A 17,888-nucleotide genomic window follows, 5' to 3' on the forward strand; every position below is an offset into this window, starting at 1 on the left:
TTGTATACACGTTCCTTGGGGGAAGCTAGCGGAGGAAACGTCGTCTCTTTCTCTCCACTTAATGAAATTTCAAGAAGTAATCGAGATATTAATTGGAAACTTGCTAGAATTAACATGTAGAGTGCGGCAACGGCTGTACGCCGTATATTTATTTAACAGAGAAGAGGATTGCGATGTTAGGTGTACGGCCTTGAAGCATGCAGCCATTTATTTAGAAGGTGCTGAAAAGTAGCAGTGAATTCTTGGAAAAGATTTTCGTAAACTTCTTTCCGTTACTTTTAGGTGGATGAAATGAACGATATGTCCCGCGTGTTCAGCACAACTGTTTCTGTATAGCACTGTTGAGTATGCGTGTTCGTGAGTGAAAGAGTGCAACGAATATTATTCATCGTCACAGACAGGCAGCTGCCATTGATGAAACTCTTGTAAGCGAAATATATTCTGATAATGATTTTCCGATAACTATTTCCCGGAACCATTCTCATCCTGTTTCTTTCATGCAGAATACTCTGGAAGAAATTGGTTGATTTTATAAGCAGAAAGGTTTAATAAAACAGGATTAAATGTAGTAAAAAAATTTGCAGAGGCATATCAGAGAACAGGTGCTACGTAGAGTACAAATTTTAAGAAAATCAGCTTGTTGCCAGTACATGCTGCTGTATCAGTGCAAGCAGCATATTTTCCTTACAAAGGTACACATAGTAAAAAAACAAAATTTTTGGAGCTTTAAACTCCTGCCATAAGTAGAACGTAGAAACAGATATTGTAGCTTTCTTTATGGTAAAAATTAATATGTTCATCGAAATTGAATTGCCATTAGCTCCCGCCAAAGAAGGTGAATTTAAATTTGACCAATCACGGTTGCTAATTTACGGCGCAGGTAGACTGCGCGCGATTTTCCTTCCTTTCTCTTCGTGCTCTCGTCGTGACTGCATCTCTCCTCTGTAAGTAGACACGAATATTTTATTATATTGTATTAAATTGTACTCTGTGGATTTCAAACGTTAAGAAAACAAGCCAGGTTGAATAAGAAACAGAAATTTATGATTTTTGCCGTAAATTGTTTAACATTTCTTCGGATATATGTGAGCTAAAATTTTACTCCTACGTTTGTTAAAACATGCGTATTACTTTTGGTACTTTGTTCTCAATATTAAAATTTTGCTAAATATTGCTTCATTATTGCAAATTTTCGCTTTTATGATACAATTTTGGCGTAATTAGTGATACAATGAGAACAAAGAAGGAATTCGAAATAGTAATAACGTACAAAGATTCAAAATCTTTCGACCAATCACGGTCAAGCATTTGTTCGTTGCGTTCAAATTCGTTGCAGAGCAGTTCGAGCTGCCATTACCATCGCGTCTCTTTTCGTTCTTTCTTGAAATTTGCGTTGTTAAGTTAACTAAGTAGTGTTTCCATACTTAAAATGTTTAGAAAGTGCGAGAAGAAAGCGTAGGGAACATCTTGTGTTACTTTCTGATCTAAAGCTATAGCTGATACCAGAGAAATGTAAGTTGAAATTTATCTTTCCCCCACTAATGAATTATCATCTTGATTTTTAATCGAATTACAAATGATTGAATAATTTATTAAACTCAGCACGATGCAATTAGAATAGATTGAAATAGAGTGTTTAGTAATTTAATAATGGTTTAAAGACGAGATGTTAGACTTTATATTTCAACGCGAAATTGATATATATATATACACACATCGACGGTAAAGAAGAATTCTGTTTTCATACACGGTTGGTAAAGTTGCCAACGACACGAAAGTGATAACGTGACTTGAAAACTACTTTAACTACACTCCATCGATATTTCATACTAGTCTGTAAGATACGACAGATTCCTACGATTATCAAATCAAATTAAAAGAGGCTTGAGCAGTTTTTAAAAATACAGTATCAGGTATTGCGCTCTGTGGACTGAATCGTATTTATCGATTTCTTACAGGAGAGAGGAGTAAGGGAAGTACACGTCGCAGAGGTGTGCACAGAGGATAGGAAAATAGTAAGGTGAAAGTTGAATCGAACTTGAGTCTCGTTTATTTCTTCCCATCTGTCCAGCCATGCATGAAACACCCAGCTTAAAGTGGATTTGCCTCTTTTGGAATATTGCATTTTCTGTATTCCGGATAGCAGACGATTTTCAAAGGGTTTCATCGGAACAGAGATTACCTTGGAATTCCTGCACGCGTGGAGGAGCGCTACTATCCAGAGGTTGTGTATCGCTATCTGAAGAAATAGCAACGTTTACGAGCTCGGAAAATTTTTCCACGCTACATGCGTTCTTGGAAATATCGTAACCTTCGAGATGAAGCGTTATATTACACTATATTTAGAATTTAGAGCAATGGTTCCCTTTCGTATAAATATCTTTCAAATTGATTTTTATATTTCTACTTTTATTTGCCAGCGCATTGGAAAGAAATTGAACGCTTTCGTTATTTAGACACGGTTCAAACCGATTTCATTCCGTTCGTTGCCGTGATAACTGTTCCGCGAGCAGTACGCGTCGATAGAACAATTTGTCGCCAGAGAAAACAGGAACGTTAGCAGAAAAAAATGAGTGAATAGGTCAACGTTATTTTTTTTTGCCTTCTCTGTATTTCGCATACTGTCAGGAAGTAGCATTTAAGACGCTAGAAATCCTTTCTACTGCGCTTACTGGTCGACGTTGTTCCGTAATTATATAACTGGATGATTTTCATAACGCATAAATGTTCCTGGCGAAATCCTGATAGTTGATGAAGTAGATTGAAACTTTGTCTCAACTCGGACTTCATTCTACGTAATTCGACATTGTGAATCGTTTTATGTTTCACCTGGACGATGATGATTTCCACTTAAAATTTTAACTGGAATCACTGTCTGCATTTAATTTCGCGTACCTCGGAGTCACTGATCGGACAAATTGATTCGCTTCCACCTGGAGGTCGAACATCTCCGTAATCCATTTCTATTCGAGCCGCTTCCTGATATCATTGAACGAACATCATTCTACTGCGTTGCACCGCGGCGCTACAACGCCGCGCAAACATCAACAGCGTTATTGGACATGGGACGTTCAATCAAACCTGTATTCATGGAACATTGTCGGCTCCGATCGCAACTTCGCACCGCACATCAACTTCCCATACCACAGCTAGTTCCACGTCCTTTTTCTCGCCCCCAAAACATCTCCTCTATTTTCCCACAGTCAGATTCATCTGCATTCTCTTAATTTCCAGCCCGCCACTGCTGCTACGCCTTGTTTTCGTCGTGTTGACCCAAAGAAGGAACCTCGGGAAATATTCATCAACAACCTGGGAGCGTATCCCCCTTCGCTGATTCACGTTTGAACATCCACGCTCCAGGAATATTGAATAAATTAGCATATCGACGAGAAAGTATGCCTCGGAACAAGACGGAACTGTTATCCTCAAGATTTCGCTCGAATTTCACGTCGTCGAGGATCCAGTCTTCCATCGGCTTTGGACTCGTAGATGGTAACTCAATTAGCCACACTCGGTCTTTCGCGAATCTCCGTTTGTTTGTAAGCGATGGCAGGAGTTTCAAAGGGTCCGATACCGACGTCGAAGTTTGAGCAATTTGGTCTCTACGATCCCAGAGCGAAGTAAATTATTTGGCCCGCCAATCAGCCGGGAGCGTACATCGGCCCAAGAATTATTAATAGGCCAGGGGTTGTTGACAGGTTGTGTAACGGGCTAGGCTTTCTTCGGGTCGTGAGTTATTGTCGAGAATCTTTAGGCGAGTTCCTAGCCGGGTCGAAACCTGACGAGTATCCTGACAAGCAGCCTGTTGCGTGACCTGACCGATCAATATCTGTACAGGCGCAACACCCGCAACCGCTCTTCCTATCTTCCCGACCGAACGCGTCCCGTTTCATGTCCCTCGCCAACCTGGTTCTCGTTTCTTTCCTGCCCTTTTTTTTGTTTTTTTCTTTGCTTTTCCGTTCTACCGCTTTGTCGGCTAGATGGAAGTGGTTTCCGAGGGGATCGCGGTGTCTATGGTGAATTAATCTTGCGGATGGAAGTATTAAGAAACTTCTCGCGACGTGTTATCAAGCCGCGCTATCAATTGTAAAAGTTGCGAGTGAACAACGGGGAAGTACTTGAAGAAGCGCGACAAAGAACGCTTTAAACTTTGAAGAGACGGCCCTTCTGTTCAGGGAGTCGTCCTTATACTTCGGAACATCTTTTGTTTTACCCCTTCAGGTATTTCCCCCGTTGGTTCTCGTAATTTTCGGGATTCACGGTGCCACCTCGGAATCATCAATGCTCGGATTAACTAATTATTGCTATCCTGAAATTAATTCAACGAGGTCGGCGTAACGGCGTTTCAATTATCGTCTAGTGATCTTAATTGCATTACACCCATCGTGTGGCTGGGTGGGACACTTCCGACGAACAATTTGCTATAATTATCAGAAGCACGTTCAGCTGTCCGGGTCTAGTTGAAGGATGTTATCCTTTGCGCGGAGAATTATTTATGTTATGAAAATTATTTGCTGATCTCCATCCGTGTGGAAAATAATTACGCAGCTAAAAAGCTTGACCCGTTTTTTCTCACGTTGACGTCAAAAACCCGCGCATAACTTCCGTCGGGAATTACCATTCCTTTCCTGCGAATACATTGCAGCTCCCAGGAAAAAGTGAAACGAGACATACTTGGTCAAACTTAATCACCTCTATCTAGACCTAATACTAACATAACTGGAACCATTAGCTTTCAAAGAATTCATTTGCCAGGCCAAGATAAAACCCACTAACCAAGCATAGATACATCTTGTCCCAGATTATGTGAATTTAATCTGCATTTTAAATTACACCATTAAAATAGAGGAGAGGGAGAGGTTTTTTTATTCTTTTAAATTCCACATTAAAGGTTTAAGGTAGATTCGACGGCTTCTGTACTGGTGCGCCATTATTTTGATCACATGATCGCATTGTTATCGGGTCGACTATGCCCGTACACGGTTCTCGAAGTTCGCCTAAGGGTTCGAGGTGGAAAGGGAACGTTGGCGCCAGGAAGGCGTCGTTTACCAAGACTGGGAGAGCTGTTCACGAAGACGCGCAACTCGACTCACGAAAATTCCACGAATTTAAACGCGAACGTTGGGGTTTCCATCCTGCTCCAATGTGAAAAGCGGAAAAGCAGGAGCCAATACTCTCGTCGGACAGCTTTATTCGATAGCAACACGGATTGTCTTAATTGAACAGTTTACTTCGAGCCTTGGAATTTTTTGACGCCATTGAGACCGAGCAATATTTTTGAAGTTAGATGAAATTATAGCAACTATTCAACTTTACGTTTCTATAGTAATATAAATGCAAAATTGAACCGAGTATTTTAGATAATTTAATTGAACGTTTCAATGTTTTAGTTGGATGTATGAATGCAGCAAGAGTGATCGAATCATGATGAGGCTCTAAATTGCTCCGGTTGGTATTCACAGGTCGTTCTACTTCAGCGAAGCGTTTCCTCCTGGATGGCTCACATGTTTCCCCTGAATCGATTGGACGCGCCGCTCCCTGAGCTTCCATTTTTGCGCTACTTCTCCATCGCGTGTGCCCTGATATCGCCTTGCAACGCGCTAACGACGTCGACCTGCTTTGCAATCGTTCGAATTCTCCAGACATCACGAAATTACGCGAAAGATCCGAGAGAGCCTCTTCTTCGTACCTCGATATATCCTACTACCTCTGCAAATCTCCGCACGGTAAGTATACGGAATATAGTCAACCCGATTTTACCTCGTTTTCCAACAATTTCGTGGAATTCTGATTTGTTTACTTGGAAAATGACCAATTACGTCTTCAAGTATGCTCGATTTTTCAGGACCATTGGAACCATTGTCACGACTTCCAATTGAGCGACGATAACTGGATATGCAAATCAGTGGAAGCTTTCTTCTGGTCAGCTATTCTTCTCCAACAGTGAAAGGTAAACTATAGATCAGGGCAGTTATCCGAAGCCACGTCAGTTCCAATAATTGGAGGATTCTGATAACACAACTTCGACGAGCAGCCCGCGGCAGTGGCATTTATTAGCCGATTTTAGATACAGATCCGATACGAATCGCTAATTTTCTGGCGCCACGGACAACGGACCTGTAACGACTACCGTAAGCTTTCAAATTGGATATCTTTTACCGATAAATTACTATTTCACGCTAATATACAAATGGTGGTAGGGTACGGTAAAATATAGAAGCTTACTATAAAAATTATTATCTGTATAAAAACGTCCCCCTGTGGATGGGGGTGTAGAATACATCCACAGTGTCCCCTGCTTGTCGTAAAAGGCGACTAAAAGGGACTCTCCAAATTATTTATACACCACACGCCGTAATTTTCCACGATATTACACGAGACTCTTAAAAATGAATGTTACGTTTAGAACAGAGATGTTCATAAAATTTGCGGCGTTCTCTAGACCCTTTCCGTCTGCAAATTTCAATTTCCGTCACGTTTGGTAGATAAAATTTGTTGCAGATAAAAATGCGTCGTTGTGTTTCAGGATCAATTAAAGCCAGCGATGAGAACCGCGGGGCGTGTGAAATTCTAGGGAAAGTTTCGCGTCGGGCCCTGGAGAGCCAGCAAAGCCTCGCTCATGGTTGAACCATAAATTTCTCCGTAATAAATAGCATTATCCTCCTTTTTATATCTGGCTGGAACCTGTGATCGTGACACTGTAAACAATACGCGAGCGTAAAAGTAATAAAGTGCGGTGAGAGGCGTGCGGTGTGCCGAAACGGCGCCAAGGAAGATTGAACGGAAGCTCTCGAGATTAGAAATAGGATGCTTCTGCTCGGTGGAAATAAATCGAAAGAATCCTCCAGAGGGGCCACTGGGCAGATTTCTGGCGAAAGAAGGACGCGGAGAATTAATTATCCTCGAGGAATCTGTGTCCCACCGGTGGCTGCCGGTCGTCGAAGGTGGCGCGATTGCGAAGGGTGTGGCGCGGTTGTTAAACGGCTGGAATCGTGTTGGCGCTTTACGGGGTCGCGGAAGCCGTCGCCGTGGCGTCGCTAACAGGCGTCACGGGGCGCGGGAGGCTGGCCGTCGCAATTAGGATCGCGAGCCTACGCTGCCCGCAGCGGAAACTGTGCCAGGGTAAATAAGGGAGGCACAAAGGGAGCCAGCGCGCCGTTAAAGAAACGGAAAATGAGTCCTGGCTGCGACTGGTCTGCTTTGGGAACCAAACTGCGACGCTATCTCTGCCTCCGCGTTCCAAGAAACGCTGAGACGCCTGCTGACGTCCCCTTGGTGCACAAGGAGTGTCACTCATGCGTGATTTTTAATCAAATTTCGACTACAGCCAGAGAAGCCCCAGCGGATATTCATGTTTCTCAACGGTAAGATCATCCTTGGTGATATATAGACTGGAAAATAGTACTCAAAGAGTACTAACAATTGTGTTAACGTGAAACGTAGGTGGACAAGAGGTTTTCAAGCTGAGAAAGGTCAGGAAAGCGCATAGCGGGTCCGTAGAAAGCCGGCTGACGGTCGGTTTCAATTACTCCGTTGACAGCCATCGCGGGGACGACAGCGACATGGGAATGCCGGTCGGTAGCGAGGCTGGCGTTCGTCCTTGAACTTTAATTCCAGCCCAACCGGTGGCTCGAGCCTATGACAAGCCCCGTCCACCATGTGAGACCAGGTTTACCGGCGAAAAACGTACCGAGCGGTCAGCGATTTATTATTGTACGATCCGAGAACGGGTGCTGCACGGCGTGGCTGAATTACATCCTGTAACAAGATGCGGGTTACTTCTGCTGGTAATCATCGGTGTTACTTTACAAATGGACTGGCACGCAATTGCCAACGGAAGTGACTTGTTTATACGCCCGTCCGAACCAACCAATCGTTATCCTCTTGGTCCACGATCATTGCGGGCAACGTGACTCGTCGATCAGCACAGCCCAATCTGTACATACACCTAATACGAGACCGCGCGTTGCGTCTTCGTTTAAGACGAGGCTCGCCTACCAAGGATTTTTATCTCTATTAACTCGTTTCAACACATCGAGAGGGGAAAGTGAAGAGGAATTTAAACCGTTTCAGAATTTTCATAAACTTTTATACGAAAATATAAGGGTAAGTTGTAACGATGTTCACCAGTATTTACTTATTTAATATTACCAGTACATCAGGCTAGTGGTAACATTAAATGGTTAAAGAAAGAGTCGGGTTTTATCATTCAGAATTGAATTTATAGCTTGTTGTATACAGTGTCGACTTTTTTTCAGGATTCGGGAATCGCAAGGCTGGGTTACGTTAACCTGAACGTATAGATCCGAGCGAAAGGGGATTTTCTCGGGCGGAATTCGTGCGGGTGAACGATATATCCTTCTTTAATGCGATGTTAGGAGCAGCCTCGGATGCCGGTGTAACACAGAGGGAGAAAGAAAAAGAAAGAGAGAGACGAATGGAAGGTGCAAGAGACAGGTAGAGACTGGATAAAGCTTATAAGAGGGAACGGTGTCAAGTGCGCGCTTAAAAAAAACTGTTCTAAAAAAAGCAAACTTTTCAAAAGCATCATGTATTAGGAGAGTGCAGTTAAGAAGATCGTGGAGCACCGGCTCGACGTTTCTCCTCCTTGTCGATCCTTTGAAGCCTCGTTCGAGGCCTCGACATCCACCTCTGAATCTCTTCCGTGGATTTTCTTTAGTCGTTCAACACGGTCATAGTTGAATCAAACGGGGAAATTTATAGCAGCTAAACGGGATAAGGATAACAATTGTTCATGGAAACGAGAGTTGAAATGGGAACTTTTTTCTCCATTGAATCGCATTTACTAAAATTACGCTCAGAACAGAAAAACCAGTCTGTTCATTTAAATTCCACGTGTACCCGCCCCATTGGAGGTAGATGGACACGTTATGTAGCCTGTAACGATCCCCGTTAGCTCGAACGTGGCTCGATTCCACGATCGTATCGATAATCCGTCCTCCACTGACAAATTCATGCCGCGTCTTTACTCGAGTCTAGCTTTTGTGGCGCTTTTTCAATTTTTGTCCCCCCCTTTTTCCGTTTCTGTGTATATATTCCATCCGTTCTTGCTTCCTTTTCTTCTTTTTTTTTTTCTAGTACCCGCCATGCAATAACTCGAATAACTCGAAAAGCGTACCCGTGGAACGGCAAACAAAAGGCTCTCAATTCCGGCGTGTTCCGTCGAAAATTCCATACCATCGATCCGCCGTCCCGTTTCTTTATTTCAGAGGGGAACAGTTGGTGCCTTCTTTCGACCGTAGGACAATTTTAACGAGATCGTGACAAAGCCGCGACGGTATTCAGAATCGATTGGACCGAGAAGGGGTCCGATAACGGTGGAAAATTGCGGTCAGGTGTGAACGGCACGATTTACGACGTCACCCTGCGTATTAAAGTAGCGATTGTGAAGCGCGGCTAAATGAAATTTAATCCCGGCCATTTACGGCCGCGCGTGGGGTCATGGATGAAACGCAAAAACGTCAAATGTATCATCTAGCTTAACGCGAAATAATCGCCTCGGCTGGCCGTAGAGACTCTGTCTAAAGAGGGAATGATTTCTTTAAATTGCTGCCTGTGCAGCGGTTAAGAACGGAAGTCAATCAAGAAACGCGAGTGGACGGAATACCGGCAGCGACGAATAAAATCTTCCCCGCGTCGTTCGGTGTGACGTAAAGAATGACCTGCAAATCGGACACGGTTTATTTCCAGCCGGTCAACCTCGATCAACGTCTCGTATTCCTACGCTCTTATCCGCAAGCTGATCTTCGTGTCGCTCGCAACAATGACCACTTTCTCGTTTCTCAGACTCGCTTCGTGGTGAAATTTATTAACAGAAAATTATAGGGAAACGTACTAATTTGCCCGCGACCTTTAGGCCCGGGCTAGATCCGATCCGTTCGCGTTTACATTAAAACCGACATTGCTCCACCGGGTTTTACTTATTTAGTTTAGCGTCAGGGCCCTCGAGGCCGAACTAATTAACAATTTCTATTGGTATTGGTTTTGGTATTGTGTACTACGCGGCACTGTTGGCGCGGAATATTCAGAAGTCGGGGTAAATAGCTGATGTTTGAGCAGGCAATAAGAAGTTCCCAAGTAAGTGTACACGAACATCTGGCCCGAATGGAAGTAAGCTTGCGGCCTGGTTGAAATTACGCAGGCGTGTTTTCGCTGCGAGCACGCTCCCTGCGAATTGGTTGCGCCAACAGGTAAAAGGGGCTATCAGGAATACGGTGTCGCGATTCATGTGAAAGCGAACTGATTTGGCTAACTTTTTTCAACCTCTGCTCGCCGTTATTTAATTACATAGGTGTTTGTCCCACGAATAGCTCGAATTGAAATTAATTCATTAGGTAGGGAGCGCGATTACTCGTCGCAGAGGAAGGAAACGATCGAGGAACGATTTGTTTAGGTGTTCGCGGTGTTTCTTTCAAATGGTTATCCCCAGAAGTTTCGCAACTCGCGCGTGAGCTTCCCCTGTGGAATGTTTCGATTATTCGTAGGGTACAAACGGGCCTCGTAAGTTCGTCAACATTATGCTCCCTACTTTTATTCTAATGTCTCCCGTGGGAGAGACTCGGCCAGGGGACGATCGGGCGTTGCACAAAGTTCGAGATGGCTCGAGAGGCTCGCTTCAGGGCCGTTTTACTCGAGAGCAGTCCTATAGCGATTCCAAGCCCGGCTGGATTCGTAAGAAATCGATACGCGGCGAACCTGCCACCTGCTGGCAACCTCCGACCGACCTAGCGCAGGTTGTGCTTCAGCTTCTTTCCGGAACTGATCACAAACGCATTATTTACAGATTTCACCGGCCCCGCCGAATAGCAAGCCAGGAACATGGACCCATCTAGGGGAAATTCAGAGTTTCCCTTGCGCCCTTTGTGTCTGCAGAGATGGGAAGGTAACACTCGACACGATCTATCCATTAAAACGTTCATGATTCCCTTCGTATTCCCGCCTTTCAGCTGTCGATCGATTCTAACAGGTCTCCCATGCATCTGCATCTTCTCTATCTCGGATTCACAGTCGCGCGATCGATCAACCAATAGCGCGAGCTCCTCCAATCTGACGTCCCAAGATTGAACACGCAAAAGACGACATTTGAAGCCTTGAAAAGTTTCGCAAACGTTTCATCCGGAAGAACGAAGAGCTTAGGTCCAAATGGCTAATTAAGGGGACGAAGTCAGCCAGTGGCAACAGAGGGGAGCAACAAGGGAAAACATTTCGCTAAACTCAGCAGCGAGAAGACCTAAGCGGATTAAGTCGGAGTCTCTAAATCTGGGCCCTTAAATCATCAGAACTTCGTCGTTCCTCTTTCCCCTGATCGCACCACGGACACCCGTAGACCGTGGACGTTGGTCGAGAATTTTTTTCTCGACATATTTCAAACGATCTCCGTCTTATTATAGCGTATCGGCGAAGCTGGCGGTATTCACGGTGTCGCAGACAGCGTATATCTTCATTTCACCAGGGCCGCCGGCCATTTCTCAGATCTGGGAAGCGTTCGACGAAAGCCAGACCGAGTGACCCTTCCGTTGGCCGCGGCTAAAGAGGAAAAACGAGCGCGGCGAGATAGGCCGTTGGTGCGGGCAAGAAGAGGAGGAACGACACCTTCCAGCCCTGGAACGGTTGCTAATAAAATGCTACCTGGCGCGAATCCGTGCGCGTCGAGGGGATGAACCAGTCGATTAATCCTGGGGAAAAACTTTGGACCCTGCAATCAGTGTAACTTAATGAAGTACGTCTGGTTCAACGTTATGGAGTTGTCGCAAAAACGAGTCTGACATACGCTCGAAGTCGATTGCGTTTCATTCCCGTAGAATATTCAAGCGACGCGTGAGGTAGAAAGTATCCTAATAAATGTAGGAATTCTTTATTGTAACAGGAAACGTGCAAGATTACTTCTGAACTGCGATACACCTGCTGCTTTCGAGCACCCAATCTCAACTGCCCTCCCTCTTCTCTTCGCCGCTGCTTCGTCTCGAATCAGCTGAGAGTCAGGGGAGGCGACTCCCTGGTTCCCCTTCAGACCAAAGTCACCTTTAAATACATATATAAAAATACGGTAGTCCTGTGAAATATATTGAATCAGTGTAGATTGCAGAAGGCAACGCAACGCGCCACGCGACATGTCATGCAACACGCGACGAAACGCGTCACGCAACGAGCAACGCAATGTATCATGCAACGCACTGTCACACAACGCACACGAGTAGGCTGCCTGTTCAATTCGGCGCGGCACGTGGCGCGTTACTCCTGTCTGGACGCGCTCTCCTGCTTTTTTTAAATTCATGGGCTTTAGATTGCTGCCTCGAAGCGCGTCCGCTCGCGTGTAATCGACTCGCAAACATCTGTCTACGATGGTACGTCATCGAAGGATTTCGATTTTGCGCTGCTCTATTTTTAGCCTGACAAAATCTCTGCGCGGGTGCTTTTAAAACGAGCAGGGACTGAAATCACCCGGTGTTCACAGGTCGCGCGTGTGGAACGGACGCCCCTTCGTTTCGCTGAAACGAAATTTGCACGCGCAAAATCTGTACAGTGACGTCGCTATTATTATCCGGATGGGAGGCGAGCTGAAACTGGGATGTTCCAGCCGCTGGCTCGACCCGTGGAACGGATAGAGCGCGCTAGAGAAACGAGGAAGCGGAGAGGACAGGCATAATAAACAAGAGATCCCGATTCCCGGTACATCCCGGGACGTGAACTGGGATTCCGTCTGGCTGTACGAAAGGATTAACACAGACTGGCCACCGCAATGAAGCCTTTTAGGAATGTACAGCGCGATTAGAGCGAAAGAATTCCGCTGGGAAACGGAGTGAACCTAAAAATGGACAACGACGGTGTAATTGCAGCCCTTCATTAGGAAGCTTCTTCTCTCCGTTGCCCGTTTAGAGCGGATTGCCCGTCTTGCGGCGTTCGTCCGATGGATTTCTTTCACTCTAGGCGGTACAGCGTTTTTGTACGACATAGTGGAACAATCAGGAACGGCGGAGGGGTCGGCATCGGAGACTCTTTTTGTCGGATGATCGATTGGTCTGGTTATCTTCTAAGAGATATCCTTTTAATAATCATACTTTGTTCCTCCTCCCCTGCTCCTGAATTCATTCCAGCGTTTTAATCCCGCTCGCAATTGTTGTTACGATACTTTAATCTATTCGTAGGTGTTACGGAGTGACAGGTGACCGAGTTCCAAGATTATGAAGGCCTTCGGGATGTCTATAAGCAGAAACGAAGATATTATCTGCTGGCTCGTGGAGATGTTGAAGCCCCGTCGAGGACAGGTCGTGATCGCAATCATGGATGCGTGATTAGGTATGCAGGTTGCGTTCGAACCGATCTTCTCGCTAATAACATCACGCATTCCGGATGTCTTTGCATCCCGCGTCGTGGCTTAACTCCTGAGCAAAGCATCGAATCCAGGCCGCCGGAGTCACGTAACGTTTTCACACGAGAAACTTGTTTTTGCTCGGAAAGACTGTGCTGATTGTCGAGCGCGGCGTTAACATCCCGATGAACGTGCAGGGCGTCCCGTGATATGCTAAGAATTTATTCTAAGCAAGAAATAAAATTTCATCGTCCGTAGAAGTAGCGAAACTTGTACTTAGAACTTCTACAAATTTGAATAATGGAACACGAAGACATTCGAAATGGCCAAAGTTAGATTAAACTCAGAATTATTGTACGTACCAGATGTTTGATTGATAGGCGAGGATCTTGCCAAAATTCTTTGTACTGTAATGTCTCGATATTAGGGTAGAAAAGGTTGAAAAGAAGGGTGTTAAGGCGACCGTATTGCTATGAAACAGAATCGTTTCGGTTGCCTCCGCGGAGGGTGAATTGTGGCTTGGTTAGGGTCGAGGGGTGGGATCAGCTCATCCAGCTTTGGGTCATCTTTTTTTGCCCAGTTTTCCAGTGTTGTTGGTCTAAAAGCGTTCTAAGGATCATGAAAAGTAAATTTTGCGGACAATTACATCTCTGAATTATTTAAAAGGTACACGGAGGATGAAAAATACATTGCGAAAGATAAGTCGTGACTTTCCTCTACGACGATCGTCACGAATTATTGCAGACTCTCTGTATCGCTGTATTATCCGCTCGAGATGAGAAACGATTCAATAGCGCTCGAAGTCTCTTCTGTGTTTTGTGGCATACTTTTACTTGAACTCTAATTAGACCATGACGAGATCAAAAACCACTTGATTTCGTTGCCACTTTTTAATCACTCAAGACAATTACTATTTTCAGATTATAGACAATTACTAGTTTCATTCGTTAGCGGTTAACGTCGACTCGACTCGAGGCTGCGACGAGATTTCTCGACGAGGCAGGGTGATTAAGGAACGGAAGAATCAGACTGAAACTACGAGGGCGAGTAGATAGACAATCGAGCAAGGACAGGCGTTTGAGGATTGACTTGTCTATATCTACGACTAGCGATGGATACGACGCACGCTCGGGCAAGTCACTGGAAACCACCCACTGATACGATATCCAATCTCCTCCGCGAAGCCACAGAATCATCAACGCCACAATTATCATTGAATTGTACGGTATCCTAGAGGAATAGTCGAATACCCTGGGACAAGTTAAAGTGTGACTCGAAAGAGCTCGACTGTATCGAAGGGGATATAATCTTGAGAAGATGCAATTGCTCGAGTACTTGCCGGGAAGAGAATCGAATGGCCATCGCTATGTACGGGCGCGAGGCGTGCGCCAACAGTCGGTCGCCGTCGCCGCCACCACCACCAGCACCGCCACCACCACTGGCTGTTCGTGTTCACCACCACCGTCAGCGAACGCGGCGCACCTCGACTCTGTTCCACCTCTACCGCCTCGATCAGTCGACCCCGTGCAACGCGGCTCGCCGGCCGCCGCGCGAAAATTTACCCTCCTGCCTGCCTCAATCTGCGCGCGATCCCTTTGTTTGTCTTTCCAGAACGCAGTCGTGTGTCCTTGGCGCTTGACGGCCGTCGCCTGTCTGCGATACAGCCCCGTTGTTCCTCTCTGGACGAGCGAGAGCCGACCCGTGTATTTTCCGTTCGAATTAAATAAACATTCGAGGGAGGTCGAGAGGAAAAAGGTGAAGAAGGGTGATATTCAGCGCGCGTGCGTGTGCTTTCGTCGCTCAGGGTGCGTATGCTTCGGAAGGTCACGGTGAATTAGAAGAGACGGAGGGGCACAGCGAACGAGACACGGGGAGACGGCGTGGTTAGAGAGTGGAGGCGAACGGAGAGGATTCCGCGCAAAAGCCGGCTCCACAGCCGGTCCCCCACTCGCTAACTTGTTGAGTCTCTCTCGGCAGGTGTGCTTCACGAAACTCTCTAACCGAGATGGTCCCAACCACGATGACGTACCTGCTGTTCCTGCTGGCCCTTCTCTGCACCGGCTCCGCAAGGGCGAACGTCTCCGCGCAGAGGAACAACGTGCACAACGACCCCCTCGTCGTCGAAACCACCAGCGGTCTGGTCCGCGGTTTCTCCCGCACCGTGCTCGACAAGGAGGTTCACATATTCTACGGGATACCGTTCGCTAAGCCGCCGATAGGACCCCTCAGATTCAGAAAGCCCTTGCCCATAGAACCCTGGCACGGCGTCCTAAATGCCACCGTGTTGCCGAACAGCTGTTTCCAGGAGAGATACGAGTACTTTCCCGGTTTTCCAGGCGAGGAAATGTGGAATCCGAACACGAATATCTCCGAGGACTGTCTGTACCTGAACATTTGGGTGCCGGAAAAGTTTCGACTGAGACACAAGGGATCGGAGCTGCCCAACAACGGCGAGAGGAACGGGCTGCCGCTTCTCGTGTGGATCTACGGGGGCGGATTTATGAGCGGCACAGCCACTTTGGACGTCTACGACGCGGACATCATGGCAGCCGCCAGCAACGTCATCATCGCCTCTATGCAGTACAGAGTGGGCGCGTTCGGGTTCCTCTATTTGAACAAGCACTTCACAAACAGCGAGGAAGCGCCCGGGAACATGGGCTTGTGGGACCAGGCACTGGCGCTCAGGTGGCTCAGGGATAACGCAGCCGCTTTCGGCGGTGACCCTGAACTGATCACCATCTTCGGAGAGTCTGCCGGTGGCAGCTCCGTCTCTCTGCACTTGATCTCGCCCGTCACCCGCGGCTTGGTACGCCGTGGAATTCTCCAGAGTGGCACTTTGAACGCTCCCTGGAGTTACATGACCGGAGAAAAGGCGAACGAGGTAGCCAGGATACTCGTCGACGATTGTGGCTGCGACTCGACCATGCTGCAAGAGAATCCCGCCAGAGTGATGGCTTGTATGAGATCCGTGGACGCGAAGAGCATCTCCGTGCAACAATGGAACAGCTATTGGGGAATTCTGGGCTTCCCATCGGCGCCCACGATCGACGGGATCTTCCTGCCCAAGCATCCACTGGACTTGCTCAGGGAAGCTGACTTCAAAGACACGGAGATCCTGATCGGAAACAACGAGAACGAGGGTAAGTAGGTTTCTTCGCACTTTTCTCGACTAATGACAGCAACAGCGAAGCTCGTCCCATGCTCGACCACAGCTAAACGAGAAGCGGAGACTTTTTGGTACGGAAATGCCGATTCGACGAGTCTCTAGTGTACGTTACGTAAACCAGAGTTCGGATGAACGAACGAGCAGCTGCGTCGGCTGGAAACAATGGTTCCCCGTTCTATCGTCGTTGGATAATACGGATAGCTATTCATTATTGGCTCGTGATCTGCCTTTCTCGTTAATGAAAGACTGCGTCTCGTAACGCGGCCGAGGGAAATTATTTCGCGTCGACTTTCTTAACTGCGACCCACTCTAGATAATTAACCTTTGCGGTCTAAATGCCACGGGCACGATAGGTTTCTTCAAAGGCTCCCGGTAAATTCTGAAATCTCGTACGTGTACCAGGCTCGAATTGTCACGTGCCGAAGTTGCGCGCCTTTAAGGTCACTAATGGAAACTTGTAATAAAATCGTGGTAGGTAATGGCGTCGATCGGACGGAAAAACGTAATGGCCGTTTCTCGCTCCGTCGAGTCGAAGTAATTAAACGGGCCTCCTTGTTTCGCGTCCACGAGACCCTTCTCTCGTTCGCAAGATGGACAGAGCTCGAGGAAAGTCCGTGGCTGTTCCTTCGACTATAAATCAGAGCATTTGCGATGATTTCGAGGCGCTCTTTGAATGTTTGATCGTTCAACATCGACGGAACGGCGGGCTCGAATGGCGAAGAAATCGAGCAATCGCCTAAGATTGCAAGGGGAAAGATGCCTTCGCGTTTCGTGATTAATAGAGTTCATCGAGCACACCTTTCAAGACTGAACGGAGAAAAGTCTGATAAATTTCCACCGGTTCTTCAAGTTTTTCCCTCGAAGATGATTAATCAGACTCATCTGGTACCCTTTCCAGATAACGGATTCTAGATTCCTTGAAAGCGGTCCGTGACGAGTCCACTTGTTGAGACTTCAATCTCTGCAAATTGAAGCAGTCTTTAGCGATCATCTTCAACGTCGATTGGCTTCAAGCCTGGACAATCGAACAGTCCTTTAGTGTTAGAGTTCTCTTCGAGGATGAAGGAAATCGACGTTATCAATTAGCAATCGACACAAGTGCAAACAGGTTTTGATCCTAGAAAGAAGTAGTCGAATCGACGAGAGAGAGAGAGAACCAGGTCTTCGAGCTACTAAACGTTTCCATGGAATCGAATTTATTTCATTTGGTATAGGAGCACGAAGCGACTCATCACGATGGACACGTACCTATGCAGCAATTTAGTCCATTCAAAGTACTGTTCGATACGATATCTCGCGCCTACACCTGTGCAAATGCGCGTTGCGACTGACAATTGAGTGTGGCTCTAATACCGAACCGCTTAATGGTATCATCGTGAATGGGTTAAACAT

At 46.4% G+C, this 17,888-nt stretch overlaps 2 protein-coding genes and 1 long non-coding RNA gene across 3 annotated transcripts in view; 2 read left to right on the plus strand and 1 right to left on the minus strand.

Moving 5' to 3' along the window:
- Rim2 (replication in mitochondria 2) overlaps positions 1 to 17,888 on the minus strand; it is a 145,851-nt gene that overhangs the window by 57,000 nt on the left and 70,963 nt on the right. The gene's annotated exons all lie outside the window — the stretch shown is intronic.
- On the plus strand, positions 1,916 to 7,986 carry LOC143427669 (uncharacterized). The gene is made up of 3 exons (XR_013102339.1): positions 1,916 to 2,020; positions 5,846 to 7,364; positions 7,444 to 7,986. It is a non-coding gene; the product is annotated as an uncharacterized LOC143427669 (long non-coding RNA).
- Positions 15,032 to 17,888, plus strand: part of Ache-2 (acetylcholinesterase 2) — a 57,973-nt gene continuing 55,116 nt past the window's right edge. The window contains exon 1 of the mRNA XM_076901923.1: positions 15,032 to 16,470. Within this exon, the coding sequence (XP_076758038.1) occupies positions 15,336 to 16,470 (1,135 nt within the window). The 5' untranslated portion in view covers positions 15,032 to 15,335. The remainder of the gene's footprint in view (positions 16,471 to 17,888) is intronic.

This window comes from Xylocopa sonorina, chromosome 9 (assembly GCF_050948175.1).
Source record: "Xylocopa sonorina isolate GNS202 chromosome 9, iyXylSono1_principal, whole genome shotgun sequence".
NCBI classification, from domain to species: Eukaryota; Metazoa; Arthropoda; class Insecta; order Hymenoptera; family Apidae; genus Xylocopa; species Xylocopa sonorina.